Source organism: Ceratotherium simum, chromosome 24 (genome assembly GCF_057802395.1).
Source record: "Ceratotherium simum simum isolate JZ-2026a chromosome 24, ASM5780239v1, whole genome shotgun sequence".
NCBI lineage: Eukaryota > Metazoa > Chordata > Mammalia > Perissodactyla > Rhinocerotidae > Ceratotherium > Ceratotherium simum.
Genome location: NC_141923.1, coordinates 37840340 through 37865247, shown reverse-complemented (window position 1 = coordinate 37865247; position 24908 = coordinate 37840340). Strand labels below are relative to the sequence as shown.

Sequence of the window (24908 nt, the reverse complement as noted above, 5' to 3'; positions counted from 1 at the left end):
CCACGTGCAATGACAACATCAGCAGGGAGCTGGCCCCACTCGGGCTCAGAAGCAGCTCCCCGCTTCCCTCAACCCTAGAAAAGATTGGTAAGTTCGCTCTGCTAGGACATCAGCCCCTAGAGGGGCCGAGGTCTTGTTTATTTTAAAATGCGTCTTAGAAATTGAGGGCTTCCAGGCACCATCTTTGCTAAACACCAGACGGCCAAAGATGAATGAGAAACGGTCCCTACGCTCGAGGAGCTAGGACCCAGCAGGGGAAAGGAATATGGCCTGAGGGCCTGTCCAGTGGGGCGGGTTCCTCGTATACCACGGGAGCCTAAGGGGCCTGAAACCACAATAAACCAACAGATGAAAGCTCGTTTTGTTCCTGTGGGAATGTTCAGGAGACATGGGTCTGAGGGTGGAAGATGGGCTCAGAGCTGTGGGCTATGACGTCTTTCAGGACAGACCATCAACTTGCTTTGGAATTCAGCTTGGGAAACAGGAAGCTGACGATGCCTGGCTTCAGAGGAAGTTGGTGGGGGTGATCCGCACCCCCCACCACAGCTGGTGCCAGACATGAAGCTCTTAGGACGGAAAGGGAGCATCTCAGTCAGGGCCTGGGTGTGGCAAACAGGCAAACAAGATGACAGCCTGGTTACGAAATAGCTGGTTACCTTGCCGACGCGCTTGCCCTCCACCGCCAGCACCTTCATCTTGGAGAAGTAGTGGTAAAATGCCACCACGTAGGTAATAATGGATTTCTCATCAGGATTTTCTGTGAAGACATCTGCAAAGGGAAAGGGTGTGCTCTCAGGACCAAACTAGAAGTCAGAAATGAAGTGCTCAGAGGATTTATCTCCTGTTCCTCTGCACGAAGTTCAACTATAGGCACCAAGTGACAACCAGGGGGGCAAGAATGGAAGAGTAACGAATGGGTCTGCAATTTCAGCGAGAGGATGAAATCCATATTAGGACACAAACTATGAAAGAAGAAAAGAGAAAGATCCCAAGACTATGATGGGCTCCCAATTGGGCCAGGTGAAGCGTCGGGAACCAACCTGGATCTGAAGAGCAGGCCTGGGGTGGAGCCCTGGCCCGTCCACCATCCCCTCGCTGTGCCCATGGCTCGCCTTGCACCTGGCCTAGACTCCTCCAGGTGCCCTGGCAGTCTGGCACTCCCTCTAGCACAGTGAGCGCCATCTCCCACCATTACAGCAAAGGAATGGGTGCCAGCTCACCTTCAGGGTCGAGGAGCGGGATGATGCCCAGCTGACGCTCAGCCACGTTGAATGCGTGCTCCAGGTTGTGTCGGGCATTGGAGTCCTTCAGCTTATCAAAGTCAATCAGGTCAGGCCTGGGGATGAAGCCAGACTGTTAGACAGGTGTGGCCACAGCACCCCCACCAACACGGCAGCCCTAGCATGAAGCAAAGACACTGGGCAGATGCAGGTGGCTCAGTGGGAGAAGTAGAAGGAGGAGATGGGAGCAGAGAAGGGGGAAGCTGTGAGCCCCAGCATGTCGGGAGGGGAAAGTGGGCATGACTAGAAGCTTGAACAGTAACCTCCAGGTTGAGTGCAACATGTCCAAATACCCCCACGTGTTCTGCCTCATTCCCACAGCGCCCCCTCCTTCTTACCGATGTTTGTGTATCAGGGCATTAAAGGCGAGGCCATCCTTCCAGCTGGAGGTGAAGTTGGTGACATTGACTTGGGGGTAGCTGTAGCCAAGAGAAACATTAAGACCTATAAAATCAATTCTTTTGGGATCCCAAGCAAGTGTACGAACTGAGGGGCCAATACACCAGGAGAGGTATGGACCCATCCCTTCTCAAGCCACTTCAACATGAGGGCAACAGTTAAGCCACATAAAGGGGCTCCCCCATAGGGTGGGCCCAAGAGACTCACACCCAACAGACCCTACATCTGACCCAGGCAACTCTGGAAAGGAATCTTGTATTCCAGGCCTCAAAGAATCAGGTCAGGATAGACTTTGCATCAGTTACGTGGAAGCTGCTACAGTTCTGGGTGATGATGTCTATGTCCCTTAGGGACGACAGTGCTTGCGGGGAGCAAGGGAGGAGGGACGTGGTAGCGGCTGGTTCCCAGAGCATACTCTGCCGTCTTCATCTGACACCATAACAGCAACGCATCCTTGGCCGAGCGCGTCTCATGACCTTCCTGAGTTTGGACAACGATGTCCTGAATCTGGGGGTGCGGGAACAAGAGGGAGAGGAATTAGATTTACATCTGGCTCCGTGCCTTCCTGCTCTCCCTGGAAGGCTCCCTGCTTTCCGCCTCCAGAGCCATCCATCTGCATCACCAGCTCTGCAGCAAGACCACACCCTGAGGCCCTGGGTCCCAGTGGCCTCTTTCCCTGCCTTGGTCAGCTGCAACAGCACAGGCACGGCTTCCTCTGTCAGAGAAGACAGCTCTCCCTTGATAATTCTAACAGGATGCTGAGACCAAACGACAAGACACCCTGATTCCTCCTTGGGAAGTACAATGCCCCGCAAGGCCGTGAACAACACGGAAGTTGGAAGGTACTGTATTTTGATTAGTAGCACCTCCTGCCTTTCCATTCTTCTCAATTCTGCTGTTATTACTGTTTAATCGTACGCACCCACGGAGAGTGAGACTGGACACCCAAGACTACTTGGATGAGATCTACAGTCCGCGAATTGTGTGCTCTCTTCTTCCTTCCTGCTCTTCCCCCCTCCCACTAGGTTCTTTCTGTCCCCAAACCAGCAGGTGGAAGGCCCTGCTCTCCTTCCCTCGCACTTTCTAATTTCCTTACCAACAATCTGGACCTTGAATTTCAGGGTGGGAAGAGAAAAGTTTCTGACTGAAAAACATAAAAGCAGATCATCTGTACTGTTTTTGCAATTTCTGAATCAAGCTATTTGAAAAACTGAAAAGTTACACATGTGAGGGGAAGTGGATAAAAAGCCGTTCTTCCAGCCAGATCTCAGCCCAGCTACCAATTTCTATCCTCTCCCTCAAAAGACTACATTACTGACTGAATGGCTCGCCCTGAGCTTCAGCGATTTGCGATGCAGAAGACGGTCACTCCCTCCTACAAGCATCGTCCCACAGGACAGGTTTCTAGCCTCCTAGAACGTGCACAAATGCTCACACTCAATTCAGCGGTTTGTAAGATTCCTGAGCCCTGTCCGGCCCAGAGAGTCTCCCTCCACCCACCCTGCCTCCCCACCCCCGGAACCCACCTGGAAGCGTAGGATGATGGTCCAGATGAGGCCCAGGACCAGGCGGTGGTTGCCATCCACGATGTCGTGGGAGCCCATGTTCTCCAGGTGCACGCGCTGCTCCCTGAGGAACTGCAGGGCCTTGTCCACATTCTCCAGGCAGTGGATGCGCATCTTCCCCTTGGTGGGCTTTGGCTGAGGGACAGCATTGGCCCCCGTGGGCATGGAGGAAACTCACAGTCACCCAAGAGGCGGCTGCAGCCTGGACATAGCTCTTGTTATCTGCCTCCACCCTCAACCCTCCTGGCCAAACTCCAACTCCCATGCTCACTTCTTGACACTTTTCAACCCCATCCTTTCAGCAAAGTTCAGAGGTTCCCTCTCTTGAGCACCTGGAGCTCTACCACCAGGGTGCATCGGTACCATTCCCGGGTCTGAGCAAAGCCTCCTGAGTGGGTGATAGATGGCATTCAGACACAAGGACACAACAGATGGTTAACTGAGCACTATGTGCTAGGCACAGTTCTAAGACTAGTTACTGCTGGTTGGTGACAACAGTGGCTTTTAATTTGGTGACTGATAATGAGTTCATCATCCCATTATCCTTTCTTCCCACCCATGAATGGCCCCAGCCAAAACTCAAGGGAACCACCATTGATGAGTAACCATATCATCTGAACGGCTGCAGTGGTCACTCTCTCTAGTGGGCTTTCAATGCAAGGTAAGAGGCAGAACTTCAGCCTGGAGTTGAAAAGGCAAGAAAGGAATGTGCGACCTTTTCATTCAAACCCTGAGGATCTTAGAGTACTTCATCAGGTACAGCTATCTTTCCCTCCACTTTACACGTGGGGGAAATGAGGCAAAGATAGGCCTGATAGGCCCAAGGTCACAATGGAAGTAACTGAGCAAAACATGAACCTTAATCTGGTTCTCCCTCGGGGGCAACATTACTGCCAGGCAGGTTACAACCGAGGGGCCCGTAATAAATTTCCACATGTAAGACTGATAGAACACACAGGAAAATATCTTACATGCTTTCCTCTTGGTTCCAAGAAGGATGCAAATTTCTCCAGCTAGGTAATGGAATCCAACTTAGCCTGTATGAGGAGGCTAAGGGTGGGCCCACTGAAGGCCAGGCACAGATGCCCAGACCCCAAGTGGAGCAAGTTAGGAGCTCTGTATGGCTTTTGGGAGAAACATGAAGGGGTGGGAGTGGCCAGGAGGAGGCAAGAAATTCTGAGAAGAGGTCAAACAACTCAGTCAGCCACTTGGACACCTCATATCAGTACGTATTGAAACCTCCCAAAAGAAGGGGGAGAAACCTTGGAAGTCTATGAGAACTGGAGATACTCCCAGACCATGTCTTTCCTAAAGAGAAGACATAGCATCAGCCACAGGGCTTCAGGAAAGGAGCCACAGCATAGGAAGGGGCTTTACCAGCGTCTCTCCAGAGAGCACCTCCAGCAGCCTGATGAGCATCCGCCCATCCCGCAGGTCCTTGTAGAGGTCGGTGATGCGGCAGGGCACACGACTCAGGTGCGAGTTCACCCATTTCGTGAAGGTCTTCTTCTGAACAACTTCCCGCTCATCTGGGTGGGGAAGAGAGTCCTGGGTTAGGTGCCCGAGGTCTGCAAGGTCAATGTGCAATAATGTGGGGCCAGAAGGTTTTACCTTAATCCCAGGTCCCCCACGGCAGAGGAGGTTGAGGGATCTATTCTACCCCCTTCCTGGGAGCATATGTGATCAGCGTGTTGCCTTTTGGCAACACGGGTCCATGTGCCATGACTGGGGCAATGAAGAGGTAACTTCCGCCACCACATTCTATGCACAGTATCAAGACACCCCTAATTCAGCCATCTGTTTCCCTGTGCCCGTCAGAACGCTCTGTACCACTGTGCCAGTGAACTCAGATTCCAATGCCAGGTTTACCCATCCACCCAATATTCCCTCTGCCCAGAATGGTTTCTCTTGGCCCCTCCACCCCACCCTACTCCCTACACCTAACTCCTTATCATCCTTTAGGAGTCAGTGTAAACAGTGCTTCTCCAGAAAGCTTTTCCTGACCTCTAGCCTGGGTCAGGTCTCCCCCGTGTGCCCAGACCCCTCCATTTGCATTTCTCATTTATATCTCTCTTCATACTCGTATTAGTTGGAAGTCTGCCTCTCCTGCAAGTCTGGAGGCTCCTTGAGCCCAGGGAAGTCTGTCTGTCTTGTTCACTCTATATCCCCAAGGCCTGGAGCCTGGCACACAGTAGGTGCTCCAGAGCTGGAGTGTAGCTGACTGTATAGACATTTATTTGGCTCCTATTGATGGCAGGCCTGTGCTAGCCTGATGCTACATGAACTAAGATAAACTGCCTGCCCTCAAAGAGCCCCTGGTAGGTAGAGGAGATGATGAGCAAGGAAATAGTGAGACTACATGAAATGTATGGTCCACATGGGGTCAGGGACCCTGGAGGCTTGGCTGGGGGCTGTCCATGGATTATGCTATCTTTCTCACCCCCAGGATGGCAGGCAGGTTCTCCATCTTCAGACCTGAGAAGCTGACATGACACTCCCCCACCCCAAATCAGCATCAGCCCAAACCAGGCTTCTGGCCTATGCCGTACAGTTCAGACAGGGTACCTCTTAGCACTTCTGTGCAAATAAATGCCGTAACATGTCTAGTTAGGGCTGGGAGGTTTGGACAAGATGCTGGGGATAGGACAGAAGGCTGAGACAGCAGAAAGAAAGAGGGAAGGGTGAAAGATAAAGAGAGAGAAGAATGCCAGAAAAGATGGAGATGAAGGGTGAGAACAGAGGAAGAGGAGCGACCCTCTCTCTGCTGGGTTTAGTGAACTGTCTATGGCAACCGGCTTCTTGGCACTTTGGTTGAAGATTCCAGGCAGAAGTTGACCCGGCAGTGTGGCTGGGCCTCGGGCCACCGAGGATCCCTGGGGAGTGAGCGTGGGGGTTTGTGGGGGCCAGGGCAGACTCAGAGTGGCCCAGCCAGGAGGGACTGTCAGTGCCGTGGGAGCGGGTTAAATGTGTGCTCAGCTGAGCCCAAACCATGGAAGGGTTGGCTTCTTAAATTATTAAATATCTGATTTAACAACAACAAAAAGAGTTGCCCAGCCAGCACGGCCTCAAGGGTATAATGCTGGCGGTTCCTGAGGCTCACAGCATCAAATTCTTTCCTACTGTGTGGCTATTTTAGTGTTAGGAACTCAGAGCCTTTATTCACTTATTTATTCATTCAGCAAATGTTTACTGTACAACCATCAGGTGCCAGGCTCTGGGTGGAGGTGGGAATTCAAGGACAGGATAGACAGTCCTCTCCTCGGCAGACATACCCTATGATAAATACGAGGAGTGCTGGCATCACATATAAAGAATTCTATGACAGCCATCTAAACATGACTTCCAAGAAGAGGAAAAATACTACTGCTGACCATACAAATCTTAAATAAATACAAAATTGAGAAGGCATTCATTCATTCTGGGCCTCTGGGCAAAGTGTCAGGGGAAAGCCCCCTTACTCTTTTGTTGGCAGCAAATGAAACCACTTTCCCGATTCCAAGGACCGCTTCAGCCAAGTGTAACTGAAGTGTTAATGATATACCAGACGGAAAGCCATCACACCTATTCTGGGGCATGTTTAGATTCCACAGTGCCAGCCACAGTGCACAGTGCTTTCCCAGAAACCAGGTCTGTTCTTAAAGAGGCTCGCCCTTCCAAGGCGTGGTAGAGCTTTGACAAAAGGGCTGAAATTTTGAGCCCCTTTAGAGGTAAGTGTCTCAAAAAACTACAGTCCTTTCTTCCTTTCTCCTTTTCCTATCTTTAAGAATCTAAAAATTTCAGGACTTGGGCGCTGAGACCCATTTATTTGTGCTTGGCAAAGGGTAAGGAGGTGCTTCCAGCTGGGGACATGGAATTTCATTCTAGCCTGCTGGGCTGGCACGTGTACTGGTGCAGATGCCAATCACCCTTAGATCTCCCCAGTTTTCAACACACGAATGCCGCCTCCTAGACCTCAAAAAGCTGCATGTTTAGAGCTTAGGCGGGCGGCCTCCCGGCTGCCTGTTATGTGAAGGCTGGGGTGAAACTGCCCAGAATCCCCAGCACCCTGAAACACCCTGCAGTGTTAAGACAAGGGGAAGATTCCAAGAGACTAATGATGATCCTAAGGACAGAAAAGGCCCAGGGGTGGGGATTAATTTCCATTAGCTTGTTGGCTCCGGCTGCTCCACATCAGCATGCTCAGCACATTCATTCCGAGCACGGCCCAGGGGCCCATCAGGAGTCTTCCAAGAGCAGGAGAGGCCGGTGGCCCAGAGCCAGCTGGGCTGGGAACCCTGGTGGTGTGGATAGGCCGAGGAGGTGGCTGTGCATTGGGCCGGCTGTCCCCAGGGGACTCGGGCCATCCTGCAGGCACCCCCTGTGGAAAAGAGGCCTCAGCAAGGGCCTACCAGAGGCCGGGCCTTATTTCCAGGGCCCTAACCCTGCCAGCACAGGAAAGGAGGCAAGTCCACCAGCAGGGCCTGACTCAAGGCCACCAGAACCTTAGAAAACACTCATGCCTCTGCCCCATCAAGCCATTCCTGTCTGCTCCTCTCTCCCTCCTCCCCAGGCTGTGGACATCCTCACTCCTCCCTACACGTTAGGGCCTCCCCCAGAAAACTCACCTTCCTCTCTGACCAGAACTACCGGCTAGAACTACTGTCTGGGTGGCTGGGTGACCTTTCTTTTACCACCCCTTCAAAGGTTTAGTTTGAGGTCAAATAAACCCACAACACCAAAACTCTCAAATATTTATCCACTAATCAGTGAGTTCATACATGGAAAGTGCTTAAAACAGCACCTGGCACACAGAAACCTGGCCGTAAACATTACTATCACTGTTGTCGTCACTGCTACCACCATTACGATGTGCAGGGCCCCGTCCCAGATGCTGGTAGGAAGCACAGGGCAGGCTCATATTCCCCAGGGGCCTCACAGTCTAGCTGAGGAAACAAGACACAAACCCACAAGCAGTTAACTCTGCAGCCACACAAGAGATAAAGGGCAGTTCATTTTAATAATACAAAAATTGTCACAAGATAACACTGGATTAATTACCAGGTAAATGGCACATACAATAAATGGTCAGGAGTAAGAGGAGAGAGGTCATTTCTAGGTGGAGCAGTCAAGGAGGGCTTGTGAAGAAAACCACTTTGGTTTGCAGAGGAGGAGGGGACAGGAGACAGAAGGCACCCAAGCAGAGAGGCATGAAGGATGGAGCTTGTTTAGGGGCTGCTGCGCAGCTATAGGTGAGAAGAAAATGTATGGAAAGGAGGTTTTAAACCAGATGTGAAAGCCTTGAATGAAAGTCTAAAAAGTTTCGATTTAATCCTAGAGGCCAAAGGAACTACTGACGGTGTGGCAGGATCATTTCCTGAAACATTAACTCGTAAGGCCCCCAATGATAATAAAAAGACCAAGTGTTTCAGCTTAAATTTAAAAAGTAGTGTGCAAAATTTATATAAAGAAAACCTTAAAAGGCTTCCAAGACACACAAGAGATTTGAACAAATGGAAAGGCACTCCCAGTTCTCAAACAGGAAAACAATATCATAAAGATGCCAGTTTTATCGCTTCTCAGCCTTTTGGCTAACATCAAGTGTAGCATCTGTTCTTATCAGTTTAATAAAGATGTCAGTTTACCCTAAATTAATCTATACATTTAATATTATTTTAAATTACATAATTTAATTATATAATTGCATATTATATATAATAAATATATAATTAATTGGGGGGAACTCGACAAACGATTAAAAAATCTGTTGGAAAAATAAAAAAAAATAGCTAGGAAAATTCCAAAAAAGAAGAGTAATAAAGGGTGACCAACCTTCCCAGGTGTTTTTCTCTATGATAAACCACAGTATCAAGTTATAATAATGAAACCGTGTGGTACATGCACATTAAGAGACAGACACATCAATGGAACAGAAATAGTCCCCAGCACATACAGGCACTTAATATTTGATAAAGGTGGAACTTCAAATACGAAGGGGAAAAATGGATTATTGGGTAAAGGGTGTTGACAAAACTAGATGGCCATCCACGAAAAATTAAATTCATATCTCATACTCCAGGATAAATTTCATTTGGGTCAAAAATTGAAATCTAAAAAACGAAGCCATAAAAATACCAAGAGCAATCATGGCAAAATGTTTTTCATAATGTCAGTGTAGGGAAGGGCCTTCTAAATCTGACACAAAATCCAAAAGCCATAAAATAAAAGATTGAAAGTCCAATTACATTAAAAAAAATTTGGAGTGGGATAAAATACCATAAGCAAAGTCAAACAAATGAGGAAAAATATTTGTAACTCACATCACAAAGGGCAAATTTACCTAGTATGTAAAAAACATCTACAATTAATAAGGAAAAAGACCAACAATCCAGCAACATGGACACAGGACTGTGAACAGAGTTAACAAGAAAAAGTGATAAAAGTCTCTTAGATGGGTAGAAAGTTGTCCAAGCTATTCATAATAGGAGTACAAATTAAAAGCACAGACACACACCCCCAATCTAATACATGGTCCTTAATTAGTATGAACTAATCATAAAAGATAATTTTGAGACAACTTGCAAAATTTGAATAGTAAGTGGGTATTAGATTATATTATGGAATTATTGTTAATTTTATTAGGTGAAATAATGGTATTACAGTTAGGTGGGAGATGTCCTTGTTTTTCAGAGATACGTACTAAAGTATTAGGGGTAAAATGTCATGATGATCTTCAATTTACTTTAAAAATACTTCAAACCCCAAATGGACAAGCAAATATGGCAAAATAATAAGTTGTTAAATCTAGGTGATGATCCATATACTTTTATCTCTACTTTTTTGTAGGTTTGAAATTTTTCATGCTAAAAGTCAAAAAGTAAAATGAAAGTACACCAAGATACTGTGTTTCACTTATCAGATGGGCAAAGATTGAAAAGTCTGATAAAATACCGTGTTTGGCAAGGGAAAAAAAGCATTCCTATGTTGCTGGAGAGGGTATAAAAGGCAATTTGGCAAGACTGATCAGAATTACAAATGCACATACTTTTGGACCCAGTAATTCCACTTCTAGGAATTTATCCTACAGATAAACCTATACATTTAGGAAATTGTCTATGTACAAGGTTATTCATTGTATTTTTTGAAATAGCAAAAGATTGGAAACAACCTAAATGTCCACCAATAGAGGACTGTTTAAATTAAAATTATATGTCCATACAATGGAATACTATATATCTGTAAAAAGAATGAGGAGACTGTTTATGTATTAATATAAAACAATCTTCAAGATATATTGGAATATACATATATACATGTTCAATACAGTTGGAAACAAGCACAGTATAGAACAATGTATGATGATGAAAAGAGCTGGGAATACCATACAGACCATTTGCTAATATATGCATAAAATATTCCCGGAAAGATACATGAGAAACTGATAACACTGGCTATGGGGAAAGAACCAGGTGTCTGGGGGATCGAGGTGGGAGTAAATTTATTATTTGCCCTTTTATATCTTTTGAGTTTTGCCCGCTGGGTGCATATATTACTTATGCAGTACAGAAACAAGTAAGTTTTTCTTTTCCTAAAGAAAATATTAAACTGTTTTTCTCTCCCCCTCTCTCCAAGATATCCCAGTTCCTTTGTGTGCCCTGCCTCAGGGACTTTTCATCAGACTAAAATCACAAGCACGGTTAACCACTGAGCCACAAGAGAGTAGAAGGCAGGGAGGGAGAAGGTTTACGAGGCACGGAGCGCTCCCTTCACCACCACCCCCCGCCACCTCCTGGGGACAGAGCCCGGGAGTGAGGTCCGTGGGTCCTGAGGGAGCGAGGTCCACTCTGCCTCCCTGACTCTGCACAGCTACTCTGAGCTCCTGCCCTCTGAATATCCCCTACAAGAGTTTCAAAGCACAGAGCCTCCCCTCAGGGTCAAGGCTCTTTCCCTTCTGCAGGCTGCCTCTTGCCTCTTCCTTCACCTTCCCTCCTCCCTTCTTGGCAACCACACACCTGCCACTGGCCCCGCCCACTCTGGTACCTGCTTTACCTCCTGACATCATGGGCTTCTGAAAAGTTTGTCATCAAAAGTCCCCAGTGGGGCTGTTTTAAAAATAAGAGCCTGTTGGGGCCAGCCGGTGGCATAGTGGTTAAGTTTGTGTGCTCTGCAGCCCAGGGTTCGTGGGTTCGGACCCTGGGTGTAGACCTACACACCACTCATCAAGCTATGCTGTGGTGGCGTCCCACACATAAAAAGGAAGAGTGGCACAGATGTTAGCTCAGTGACAATGTTTCTCAAGCAAAAAGAGGAGGATTGGCAACAGATGTTAGCTCAGGGCCAATCTTCCTCAACAACAACAAAAAAATCACAGGCATAATATGACCCTAGTTTTGTAGACCTATATCCATAGAAAAAAGCTAAAGCTGGGTGTTGTTATAGCTGGGTGGTAAGACTGTGGGTGACGTTTTTTTTTCTTTTTGCTTACGTTTTCTAAAATTTCTGCAGTGAACATTTATTACTTTTATAATAAACAACAGATGTCATGAAGAAAAATAGGATATAAAGCTCATAAACCCTGAGGAATAAATGACTGATGAAAATTTTAAAAGGTATCCTTTTAGAGGAAGCCTGCATTTTTATCAGCACGTAGCCTTAAGCTACGGGTAAAGCGAGGTGGTCAGAAGACAAGTGAGAGAAATGGTACCATGGGAGGCCCATGGACCACTACTAGCCTGAGCCTGAAAACAATCATTTAATGTTGACCCCTTTCAAAGTTTACAACTTGGGATTTCTCTCCTCTTCAGGCCAGAAAGCCAAGTGCTTAGGGAACCCAAGTGAGCAATACCTAACTTCCATGAGCTTGTGACAAACCTCGATGATACAGATGAGAATCAATTATAAAGCCTAGCACAGAGGCAGACCCTCAGGGACACATCATAAATGACATTGGTGGCACAAATTCTACTCTTCTGGTTTAACTTTGGGGAGAAATTTTTCTTTCAACCAACCAACTTTCATCACAATGGTACTATGAACTTCTAAAACATGGTTCCCCTGCCCTTAAGGATTTAAAATCTAGCTGGGTTGATTCTCAGAGAGAACTTCAGGACGCTTACTGCATACCTGCAAACACAAGAATAGAGCATCTAAGACTGACTGTAAAAGTGATTAGAGTTGAACGCTAAATGCTGGTTAACTAGACTGGAGTACATTAATACAAAGGAATTAATACAAAGATTGTACAACCATTAAAATAATAATCTGCATAGTTACTGACATGAAAAGATATTCATAATATATGCTAAGAGAAAAAGGTTCTAAGATTATAATACTACAGATGACATTTCAAAATTTACACATATACATACACAGTCATATATTTATAGGCATTAAAATATCTCTATGGGACATTAAGAATGTCTTTAGTTTTCTCTTCTCTGCTTTTCTAATCTTATTAGCACTATATATTTTTGTGTAATAAAAATGTTTACAAGATATAAAAGTAATCATCCTACTATCTTTTAAATAACACAGGGTCTTTATATATTACAGGGAAAGAAAACAAATTATCATAGACCAGTATAAATCAAAAAAATTTTTTTTGAAGAAGGCTAGTTTTGACCTGAGGTTTCAAGATGATAATAGTTTTAGGATAGCAGAGAAGGAAGGGGGGTCTTGTTCAAAGCCCCTGAAGTGGAAACTGGCAAATGCGTGTGTGTGTGTGCATGTGTGTACAGTGTCTGTGTTTGGGGCTGAAGGTGAGGAGCAGTTAACTTACCCGGAGGAAAGAAGCTGAAAGACAGTGTAGGGAATTTGAACTTGATACTCTAGGTAAAGAAGCACCTGGAGGTTCTTAAGTAAAGCAATACCTCATTAAAAATTTGTCGGAGGACAATGATTCTAACTGCCCTGTGTAAATGGGATTGGACAGGTGAGAGGGCGGAGCAGGGAAACCAGCTCTGAGGTGACTGCAGAAGTCTCTGCTTAGGTGACATTGCCCCACTGACATGTGAACTATGGAAATAAAATGACAGGATCTGATCTGGACAACACCACAGAACAAGAATCAGCTGGCCCTGGCAGGTGACAGTATTTAGAGGCTATAAGCCAGAAGTAAAAATGAATTCAGGGTTTTGATCAAAGGGGCTCAAGAGGCTGGCAGTGGAAGGAAATATGGGAAGGGGCTTCTGAGGTGGGGCACAAAGGAGGAGATAATGCAGGCATGGAGGACATTCAAGAGGGCCCGGGAGCTGTAGCCCAAACAGCACCGGGATGATTTGAAAACCCTGGGATTCTGGTCCTGTCCTGACACTTCCTGCTGTGTACTTCCCCCGTCTATACAGGCAGATGGTAATAGCTATCCTCTGCGTACTTCAGAGTGGTTGAAGCACCAACAAGATCACCTGGGTAAAAAGCACCCAGAGCACGAGGCAGCTATACAAACACGGAGCACTGTTATCATGCATGCAGGTGGTCTGCACGGAGAGATCACACAGGCTGAGCACGTGAGCCAGAGGTCAAGATGGTCCCGGATTCAGCCTCGGCCTAGACTTTAATGAACAAAGAGAATTTCTGGAGAATCCACTGATTTGCCAAAAAGGATCAATTCCCTTTCACAAGCCGGGAAGCAAAGCTCCACGGTTCTGGGTAAAGTGGTACAGGGTCAGCACTGCTCCACAGCTGGCTTCTTCCCAGGCTGCCAGAGCTGGAAGGGCCTCGCGCATCATTTGGGTCAAGCCCCTCATTTTACAGATGAGGAAACTGAGGACCTGAGGAGCAGAAAAGTGCGTTGGCCAAGGTCACCTACCTAGGGGAAGCCTGTGATAGCAGCAGGAGGACAGAAGAATGGTATCACCGGGATGGACCGCTTTCTCCCCAGCTATGGCCACCAAACTGGCTTGCACTGCCACCTTCTCCTTCCTGGACTCTGCACAGCCTCCCCACAACCTGTTCTCCCCACTGAGGTCAGAGTGACCTTTAAAAACCTGAATGGGGGCCGGCCCGGTGGCGCAAGTGATTAAGTGCGTGCGCTCCGTTGCGGCGGCCCAGGGTTCGCCGGTTCGGATCCCCGGGGGGAACACCGATGCACCGCTTGTCAAGCCATGCTGTGGCGGTGTCCCATATAAAGTGGAGGAAGATGGGCATGGATATTAGCCCAGGGCCAGTCTTCCTCAGCAAAAAGAGGAGGATTGGCAACAGATGTTAGCTCAGGGCCGATCTTCCTCACACACACACAAAAAAACCCAAACGTAACCATGTCATTTCCCTGTGAAAAGCACTTTGAGGAGTTGGAAGTGACTCCATCCCTCTGGCCCTCTACTGAAGACTACAGCTCCTTTTCTGAGAGCTCACAGCTCTCCCTGCTAAAGGCTCCCACCCTTTGACCCTTCAACCCTGCCACTCCTTTGCAAATAATCCCCTCATTAAACTCCTCAGCCATCCCTTTTGAGTTTCCTGCTGCTTCCTGCCAGGACCCTGAAGATGACCTCTGTGAAGTGGCTCCTGCCTGCCCCTCCACATCCACCCAACATTCCCCTCATGCTCTCACTCAGACAAGCCCCTACTCACCCTTGGATGAGTTGTAAGCTGCAGGTTATGTTATAAGCTCTTCTCGTTCTCAGTAAATCTTCATAGTATTTACCGTAGTTTGTCATTATGCACATGTCTGTGTGTACATAGGCACACGTGATTATTCGATCTGCTTCCCTCTCACTAGACTGTAAAACGAGATCCCCTGGTTGATCTAGTTTCTCCCAGAGACTCGGCTGCTACCAGCCTCCCTGTCATTCTCTCTCAGTGACATGATAAAAAGGGAACATGAACAATTGCTACAGATGCTCTGAAAACAACACCCTAGGCACCTCTTCAGCCAAGCAGCATCCAGTGGAGGGTGGGGGAGTGGGTGCTTGCTGCTCCCAGGAGCCAGAAGCACAGTCAAGGCCTGGTGTCAGAGCCTGCCCTTGGGAATAAAGCTGACAGCCCACAGGAATGTCCCAAAGATCTCCATCTTTGAGGTTATTAACGTGGCTCACTCAGACTGCACCGCATGGGGAGGGAAGAGAGTCTTATTATTAACTTCGGTGTATTAATATTTGATAAAGCATCTTCACGATAATAGATAGCAGTCACCCAGAGAAGGGGAACAGCCTTGGTTCTGCAAAGTGTTCTCAAGGAGGAAGACAAGCCTTTATCAAGAGGGGAGAGGGGACAATGGGAGAAGGTGTTATGTCCTGGTCAGGGGAAACTGCCCTGGACCACACAGTGCAGGTGGCACGCTGGCCTCTCTTGCAGGTCTGTGTGCACAGGTAACTGCGCCTGGAAGGGTTGTCTGTGCCGTGGCCTGTCTGGGGGAGGGGTGAAACTCAAAATGGCTTATATCCAAGAGAAAGCTGCTGAGCCAATTATTTTTTTTCTTCTGACAGTACATTAAAATGATTACTGATGATTACAGATATTTTCATGAATAGTATATTTTCCCAATATACAGTCCCTAAATAGAACTCCAATTCAGGTTTTGAAAACATTTTCAAAACCTCTCATTAATGATACCATCGTTGTTCTCACAGGTAGCTTAAGAAGACATTCGGACCATTAACACCGATGCCTTGGTCTCCAGCAGCTGCATCTGAATTTGTCGACTTAACAGGCTGCCAAGAAGCTGCTGACCCCATCCCCCCCCCGTGGTGGAATCCTGCCCTTCTCAGGCAACTGGGACACCTGGGCTCAGCGTCAGCCTGGCGCAGGTGTGGAAGGAGGCCCAGGGAGAGGCCCAGCAGCACCTCTGCCACCAAAGTCAGGAGGGAGCCCGTGTGACCCTCTCTGGGGAGTTCCCGGGGAGCCAAGGTAGGTGGGCAGGGAGCAGCAGGGTCTGAAGGCCACCGTCCTAAGGCTCTGATGGAATACCTGCCCGTCACAGAACTTAACCTTGGGGCCTGGGCACAGAGGGTCTGGAAGATGTTCAAGGTTCCAAGTGGTAGCAACTATGTGCTCCAGAGCACAGGGACGCAGCCTGCAGCGCACCTCCTGCTCTGTTGTGTCCTCCGAATTGTCCTTACCCAACCTTGCCTCTCAGCCTCGTCTCATCTCTAGTAAGAAGGCTACAAAGAGAGAACACAGAAAGGCAGCGTGGCTCTAGGTTGAAACATTGCTTGGATTCCGATTTAAAGGCAGAACCAGAGTGGGCCACACAACTCTGTGCACTTTGTTTTAAAAATGCAGCTCTGTGTAGTCTATCCCTTAGCAATTATTCAACAGGCCAAAGAAGGTAAAGGACATGTTGGTCCCTCTCCTTCTCACAGGCCTTCTCAGGAGGCCCTGGGCTGCTCTCTGCACTGCAACCTTCCAGATGCCTCTGTGCGCCAAGGAGTTGGAAATCACGCAGCAGGCGGCACTCGGGAAGCAGGGATGCCAAGCTGTGTGCGTGTGTGAGGCAGGGGCAGGAAGGAGGCTAATGCACAGGCTTTTTCTTTTCAGGTTATCTTTCCTTTGCATTCCTCCTCCCCCTCCTCTCCAGCTGGGCCACATCTGCCCTGAGGCAGTATCCTCACCCCATCACTGGGGTCCACAACCTGGTGCCAGGAGGCACGCAGGCAGGGGGAGGCCTCCTCCGGGAGGAGGGGAAAGAGCACAGAGGGCGGGCATTCCGGCTGGTAAATTCCCTGCAGCCTGCAGTGCTTCATCCCTCATCCAGACAGCCACAAATGCTTACCGAATGGCTCCCAGTATGAAAAGGGGACGGACAGGCAATGGGGTGTGAGCGACAATGAGGTGGCTCCAGGAGACACTGGGAGCCTTGCTACTGAAACACGAAGGTTGGAACCTCTTGAAGGGATAAGAACTTGGCCTTTCAGCTGCTCCCCTTCCTCTAATCCTTCAAAGCAGATCCAAAAAGTAGGAAGGTGCCAGAGGCAGTCATCAAAGCAGAGAACGAACTGCCCCCTGTTCAGGAAGAAGCCTCGGGGGCCGGCTCCCTGGCTTAGCGGTTAAGTGCGCGCGCTCTGATGCTGGCGGCCCCGGTTCGGATCCCGGGCGCGCCCCGAGGCACCACTTCTCCGTCCAACGCGAGGCCGAGTCCCACGTACAGCAACTAGAAGGATGTGAACCTATGACATGCAACTATCTACTGGGGCTTTGGGGGGAAAAAAATGAATAAATAAAATCTTTAAAAAAAAAAAAAAAAAAAGATTAAGGAAGAAGCCTCGGGCTTCTTAACCTCATGAAGTGTGGTCAGCTTTAGAGGCTGACATTGAGGGCTAACATCTGCCCAGGGACCTACTGGGCAAATATTCCTGCTGGGCCCCCAGTCCTCCCCGTGGCATTGCCAAAGTCAAATCCATCCCCTTCCAGGAGCCTTCTGCAGCATTCTCTTACCCACCTCCCCCTTCACTTTAGTCAGGCTGATCTGCAGTTTCAAATCTGAAGTCATTCATTCTGGAGAGAGGTCATGTATTTGTATACCAACGTGGCAGTTTCCACGCAGAATAACCAGATGGCTTGTTTATTTCAGTCCAGGGAGGAAGAGCTGGAATATTGAAAGGCAGAACAGGGAATATTTCCTTTGGAGCTGAGAGGAAGTTGACTTAAGAGGCAGAAAAGATGGAGTCCAGCTAACCAAATGCAAGTCTTCTAACCACGGGTCACTAAGTAAAGAAGGATCCAGAGGAGCTGCCATACCAGGAAGAGACCCAACAAGGCTTCACTGTCCTTTGGTTTCCTGGGCCTCCCAGGTCACCAAGCTGGATGGCAGAGACACAGCTGGGATCCCGGCTCGGATGGCCTTAAGGAGAAAGCACCCCCTACAGGGCATAGAGCTTCATCCCCATGGGCATTAGGTCTCTGAGACCAAGCCAAGAGCTCCAAGCACAAGCATTAGCCTAATTTCCCTGGTTCCTGGCTCTTTCTTCCAACTCAGGCCTTCTAAGACAAAGGAGGGTGGGGTTAAGAAGGAAGAAACAGGCCCTAGAACAGGCCAAGGTCACTGGGACAGTGCCTGAGCTCATGATCTTGAATGTCTGAAGTCGGGAGAAGAGAAAGGACAGAAAGATATTATTATTACTAAGAAAATTTCTTACAAAAACTAACATTTATCCAGCACTTTATTATTAATAAAAAGCTTCCATAAACTTTATCTTACTTGATCTTCACAATAACCTTGGGAAAGTACTACTGTCCTCATTTTATAAAATAGGCAATTGATTGGACCATCCTCCACAGAAGCAGTATTCAAGGTGGCACCAGGACTTGATTCCGGGTCTTGTGACATTTTCCTCCTCACTCCAGGACCTTCAATTTCAGAAAGAAAATGCCAGGCCAATCTCTCCAACCTTACCTCACATATCTACAATGAAGATCACCACCATCTTGTAAGAAACAGGACTGAATGCCTTCCTTGCTTGAATACTCTTAGGAGTGGGGGTGGCCGTGGAGCACGCTGAAATGATCAGGCCCAAAGGTAGCTTCTGCTTCCTAAGTGTCTTTGGAAAGGCTGACCCTGCCTAGACCACCAAGGCAGCCCCAGAGACAGTACTGAAGAGAAAAATGTCAGGAAGTTAAACTGGGGAAGACTGGTGCTCCCTTTCTCCTCTCTGCCTACCCACCAGAATGGGTCCACCCGCCACTCTACTTTGGATGTTCTCAAAGCTTTAGTTTCTCTCACAGGTCACTCAGAGTAGAGGAAAGTCAGTCAGCTGCTTAGGTTTTTGTTTGTTTTTAAAAATCCTGAATGGACTCCAAACTTCCACGCTTACTCGTTAGCCAGATGTTCTGAATCGTTAAGATCTGGGCATGCAACTCCACACTCGGTGGTTCCCCTCTTCCTGGACGCTTTCAGGTTCTTTGGTAGATAAGATGCACACTCTTAGTGAGGAACAGGCAAGGCTGGCGAAGGCTCTGTCCTGATCGACCCAATCAACCCATTTCCACCAGTTTCCAGGCTGCTCATCAGATCTGACCACCATACATATAGGCCAACTGGACAAACTCTTGGCCCATTGGCCTGTCAGAATCACACGTGCCCTTCCAGCCTCAGCCCAGGGCCTCCTCCTCCACAAGCGAGTCCCTAATTCTCCCTGCATCTCCTTCTTTGCTCTCTCATCACTATTTAATTATGTGCCTTTCCTACAGTTCTTCTCTAGTTCTACTCATGCTAATTAATTATGAACATCATTCATTTTCCCTAATAGATCATAAACTCCTTAGAGACAGATATTAGGTTGAATTCATCTCTGCAGTTCCCCCTTCACTTTCATGTGTGGCTAGGCATTTAGCTTTACACATAGTAGGGGTACAACAGATAATTGTTAGAATGGAAATTACCTTGGTTTCTTAAAAAAGAGGGTATCTGTGAAACAAATCAAAGGATCCCTGCATAAAAGACAGTCCCACTTCTCAAACTGTCCTTTGGCAAACCTCATGGAGTATGGTACCCTTCTCCCTCTAGCTGTATCACCAGGGTCACCCTGGCCAGATCCAGCCGGCACGAAAGAGAAAGAAGGTAAAACCAGACTGGCAAAGACAAAGGGTTCCGAGTTTGGCTATTTAAAGAGATTAAAATTACATAAGCAGAAGCAAGGGGTTGGTGCTATTACACGTCCCAAAGGAAAACCAAGGAAAGATTTGCAGGGTAGGGGGGGTGAGGAGGAGATGAAGGAAGAAGAAAGGGAGTTTCCTGCAAAGAACAAGGACACAAAGGGTGATGGCTGAGGCCTGAGTGGATTCCCCCCTCAACAGGGGAATGAGACACCCCATTCCTTTTACAGGGATGGGAAGCCCAGACACTCCTGAGGTGCAAGATCATTGTAATCTCAGAGGGACCTAGAGCCCTGCATGCCACAAACTGGAGACCAAGCCATCTGGGAGCAGAGTGGAGGGAGGGAAGTGGAAGAGTACGACCATGAACTTCAGACAGGGCCGTGAGCGATGGGGGCGGTGGCAGAAGCACTCCAGAAAGTGCTCACGGGAAAGGCTGCGCCCTTCTTACAAGGCAGAACATGAGAACAATCAATGATGGGGGACAAGTCTGATTTGGGCTGATCACTGGTAGAGCAGGTGGAGGAATCCACCTACCCCCACACCACCCATATAACTCCAACTTCCCTTATTGGCCAAGGACTTAGGGTCAGAATATAGCTACCCTGGGCCAGGCTCCAAGGAGGCAATGGTCACAGGGATTGGTGGGGAAAAAAAATCCCAAGAATCAGATCTCAGCCAGCAGGAGGAGGAGAAGCCATATCCACTGGAGATTTAAGATCCATCCCCCCGCCTCACACACACTCACTCACACACACACACACACACACACACACACACAAATCTATTATGAATTTTTTAAGTAAAAATCTAATTCCAGTTTAAGGATAAGAGGTTTAGTCCAGAAAATCCTCCTTTTTGAGGTGGTTTGGGGAGGATGTTATCTGTTCTCAATTTCCTATCAAATCATTCTTTCCTTTTGGGACCACAAAGAGGATGATAATCCAGGACCAGGCAGGAGATCGAGGTGCATAATGAGGCCCCACGCACCTCTGCCCAGCATCCAGCCCCTCAGACACTCCTTTACCCAGACTTTCTCTTACTTCTGACGTTGGCCACAGGTCATTCAGGACAGAGGCAGAGGGCAGGGCCCACCTGGCACCACCTCCTGCCTGGGAGGAAGTGGGGGACACGTGACAGCAGAGGCTACCTGAGCCTGTGCTCCCTTCCCAGGGGCCCAGCCTGAGCCACGCAGCCAAATCTCCATCACCGCCTTGCCAGGGCTCAAGCCAACGCACACAGAGGATTCACCACCGGCAGGGAGGGGAGTGAATCTCAGGATTATGAGAACGGCTCCCCTAACCCCCACAACCCCAAACGGTACCTGCCAAGGCCTTGATCCGGGATCTCTCAAAGAGCCTGGCTGAGCTGTTGTCATTATCCAGCTCATCGTCCAGGGCATCCCAGCGGGCATTGATCCGGCTGTACGGTGGCTGGTTGCCCACGTTTTCAAACTCCGTAGCCGATGTCATGTCAGCAGGCTCTCAGCAGCTACGCCTGCCTCAGTCTTCATGGAACAGTCCCTAAGGGGGGACAGCAACACAGTCAGAGGGTTAGCTCCCACCCCCTTGGACTTTTTCTCAGGGGAAACTTATTCAGAGCATCCAACAGGAGTAGATCCTTGCAGGAGCAGCACACAGTGCCATCTGCCTGGCCATGCTTCCTACCCAGGGTCTCTGGGTCGTTGGTTATAAAATATTGCAGCAACAGTAACGGCGGCAGTGGCGGCGGGGACGGAGAGCTGCATGCAGCAAGGGTCAGGACGGCCAGCAGGTGGAGACATCAGTCACAGCAAGCCCACTTCCTCCAAACCGCTGCCACCGCGGGAGCACCGAGAGGCGCGGCTCTCCTGAGAGCCAGAGGGGGATGAGCTGGGAGAGCAGCCTTATCCTGTGGACTGGGGCCAGGACTCCACCTGGGGGGAGGTGGGGACGGGGAAGGAGAGGGAAGCTGGAAGATGGCTGAGTCCAACTCAAACATGAATCAGTGGGGAGAGAGATGAACATGAGCTTCAAAACGCCACTGGTGCCTTGAAGCTGCGCTGGGGGAAGTTGACTCCTCCCAGAGACTGCCCAAGAGCCCTCCGAGTTCTTTCCCAGCAGCAAATATTCAGACAGCTGAGCTCTTGGTTTTGCCTTCTTTGAAGTGTGACCAGGTGATTGGACAAGGTCTCCTGTTGAATCCCAGCACAGACCAAGGAGCCCAAATGAGCCTGCTGGACCATCCAGGCCATCAGCACAATGGTGTGGTGGTGGTGGTAAGGGGATCCCACAGACAGGGGAGCTATGTGTGCTCATCTATGCAATGCACATGGGCATCAGGAGCACTGGGGCCTCATTCGCCCATCATTTATCATGTTTGCTCATTCATTCATTCATTCATGATTAATCCAAATAAGCAGCAAGCCCCAGGGAGGTGGCAGGCACTGTGCTAGGTGATTATGGGTAAGGCAGGAAGGGCCCTGTCCTCATGGAGCTTATATTCTGGCAGCAGGACAGATGATGAAATAAGCAATTACAATGCAATGTGACCTGTGCCACCACTGGGAAAGAACGGGGAAGGTGGGGGACTCATGGCAGGGGCTAGGTAGGTGTCAGGGGAAGGGAAGTTTAAGCTGATTCCTAAAGAAAGGTTGGAGGCATCCTGTGAAGGGACAGATGGAAAGAGATGAGTCCAAACAAAGGGAATAAAGAGCAGGTACAAAGTTCTGAAGGTGAGAAAGGATGTGGCAGAATTCAGGAACATTTCAATGTAACTGGAGGGTGAAGGAAGCATCGGGGAGAAAAGTGGGACAGGAGGCTAGAGAGCCCGGGCCAGGTCCTGAATGTCCTGGGCCTCTGGAAGAAGCCTAGCCTCCCTTCAGCCTTAACTTCCTCGCCTGTACCTGCCACTCAGTCATCTTCCCATGGAGCTTAAGGGACTCCAAGATCAAATGTGTGAGAGGGAACAGGGAGCCCAGAAACTTCAATCCAAGAGAGCAAAAGGGGTAGGAAAGGAGGCTGTGAGGCAGATGAATGACAATGACAACTAGTGAGCTGTGAGGAAAACCACTCCCTCCATAAGTGTGTGCACACACGCACCCTGATATCCAACACAGACACACACTCCAACACACATCCAATTCACACACACACATTCACACACACACATGCACTCACTTCCAAGACAGACACATGCTCCAACACACCCAACACACACACACACACACACACACACACACCCCAGCCCCACAAGCAGGCACACACTTGAAGAAATGAAGCAGCTCAGGATCCAATTGTAGCTGCAGTGCTGTAGCCCTTATTTCTCAGACAAGATCACTTCAGACTCTTTTTTCCCCAGTCGATGAATGAATCCCACCACATCCTTTTGAGGTAAGACAGGAGCCAGAATTATCCACCCTAAAGGCTCAAGGGAGAAAACCAAGGGCTGCTGCAGGGTGAGGCCTCCCAAGGTCATGGAGGGAATTACTGCCGTGGCTGCAGCCCAGTTCATCCCCTGGACCAGGCAGATTTTCGGGAAGCAGGTGGGGAGGGAACATGGCACATGGGGACACAGGGCCTTCCCCAGCTTCCAGGGCCTGGCAAAGGTGTCCGCTACTCAGAGGAAGGGAAGGTGAAGGTGGGGAAGCCAGTCATCACCCCAAACACACCCCACGATTCCCGGCCTGTGCCCAGGAACACCCTTGTCTCCTTGGACAGCCTGTCGTCTTCCACAAATGGACACTCTGCTTTCAGGGCTGAGATTTCCCACTCCACTGGCTGGGGGAGGACTCCCCACTCCCCAGCCCTTTCCCCACTTCCCTGAAGCGGAACTACCACCAGCTCTGAGCTCTGAGCAGAGAGGGACTGACAGGCTAACCACCTCCCGCTGGGCCGCAAGCGCCGCCAGATGCAGGAGGCAGGTGAGATCAGATCCTGCGTGCGGGAGGTAACCAGACCCTGGCTCTCCTTCTTGTCTTGGGCTATTTTTAAGAGTGGCTGAGAGAGGCCCAGGCCTGGGCCGGGGGAGTGAGATTACCTTTGCCGCGGCTCCGTAAATAGGTCTGCCCCAGAAAGATGAGCGTGAGCAGGCAGACAAGCAGGCCCAGCATTCAAGACAAGATTGATGGCCCCGGGTGCAGAAGAGCAGCCACTCGACAGCAATTCATCCTGCTTAAAAACGCCATGTCTCCTGCGACCGCGGCTCAGAGAAGGCAGCAGCCAGGCAGCGGCTCTGCCGGGCACGTGAAAAACACATAAGTGTGTCTAAATACACAGTTCTAGGTATTTTTTCAGAAGGGTCAGGTCCCTGAAGACAAACACCAACGAAAGAAGATTCAGAAACTAAAGAGAGGTCCTCTTCCTCCTGCCCCCAGCCGTGCCTACCCCAGCGGCCTGCCCAGATGGCACTCCATCAGAGCCAAGGGGTGGGGGGCGGGCCAGTGTGCTCAGCGGCAAGGGGAGAATCTTAGAGAACCGGGTGTGAGAGGCAGCAGAGAAGAAAATAAGAAAACAGGAAAGCTACAGATGGTTATTCCAGGAAAACAAAACAAAAACCCCCAACGATGCCTAAAACTAATGCAACCCAGCGTCACCCACATCTATTTCTATGATGGTCATAATGTCCCTCAGAAGGCCTGGCAATAAAGAAACCACCATGACCAAAAAGAATAACATATGTTGGGGGCTCACGGTGGGACCATCTAACCAAATGGGGTTCATGGAAATGACATTTAAGTTGATACCTGAGGGGAACTTGGAGATGAGGTGATCCAGTCACATTTTTAAGGAAGTAAATCATCTATGCATCCAGAGTGGCCCCCAGTGAGTATGAAGGACAGCGAGTACAAGGCTAACATCAGACCCTAAACCGTACCTCACTCCCCTGCCAGCAAAGCCAGGAAAAAAGGCATAAGAAGTAGTTCCTTGTCCCTTCACAGCCCAATTCACCCTCAAGCTCCCAAGAAGTCCTTCTCGTAACCCATCAGACCCTCGTCAAAGTGTAGGTGGCTCTTCTCTGGCCTGTGCAACTCTGCCCAGGTGAGCCCACCTTTCCTCTTCAACCACCTGCCTATCTAGCAGCTGGGCAGGCCTGTCTCCCAGTGCACAGCCCAGGGGCTCATCCTCACCCAGTGAGCTTCTGCCACCCCGAGCCCAGGTTATATTCTGAACAGGATGGTCCC

General features: G+C 49.0%; 1 protein-coding gene and 1 pseudogene across 2 annotated transcripts in view; one reads left to right on the top strand and one right to left on the bottom strand.

Moving 5' to 3' along the window:
* Positions 1-24908, bottom strand: part of SPTB (spectrin beta, erythrocytic) — a 109882-nt gene that overhangs the window by 42030 nt on the left and 42944 nt on the right. For both annotated transcript variants that reach the window (XM_004426243.3, XM_004426242.3), the window contains exons 2-8: positions 21072-21270; positions 4622-4773; positions 3206-3379; positions 2095-2186; positions 1619-1699; positions 1221-1336; positions 657-769 (exon numbers count right to left, since the gene is read on the bottom strand). In XM_004426243.3, the coding sequence (XP_004426300.3) occupies positions 657-769; positions 1221-1336; positions 1619-1699; positions 2095-2186; positions 3206-3379; positions 4622-4773; positions 21072-21219 (876 nt within the window). In that variant the 5' untranslated portion in view covers positions 21220-21270. The remainder of the gene's footprint in view (positions 1-656; positions 770-1220; positions 1337-1618; positions 1700-2094; positions 2187-3205; positions 3380-4621; positions 4774-21071; positions 21271-24908) is intronic.
* On the top strand, positions 8792-8904 carry LOC147913929 (U2 spliceosomal RNA; annotated as a pseudogene).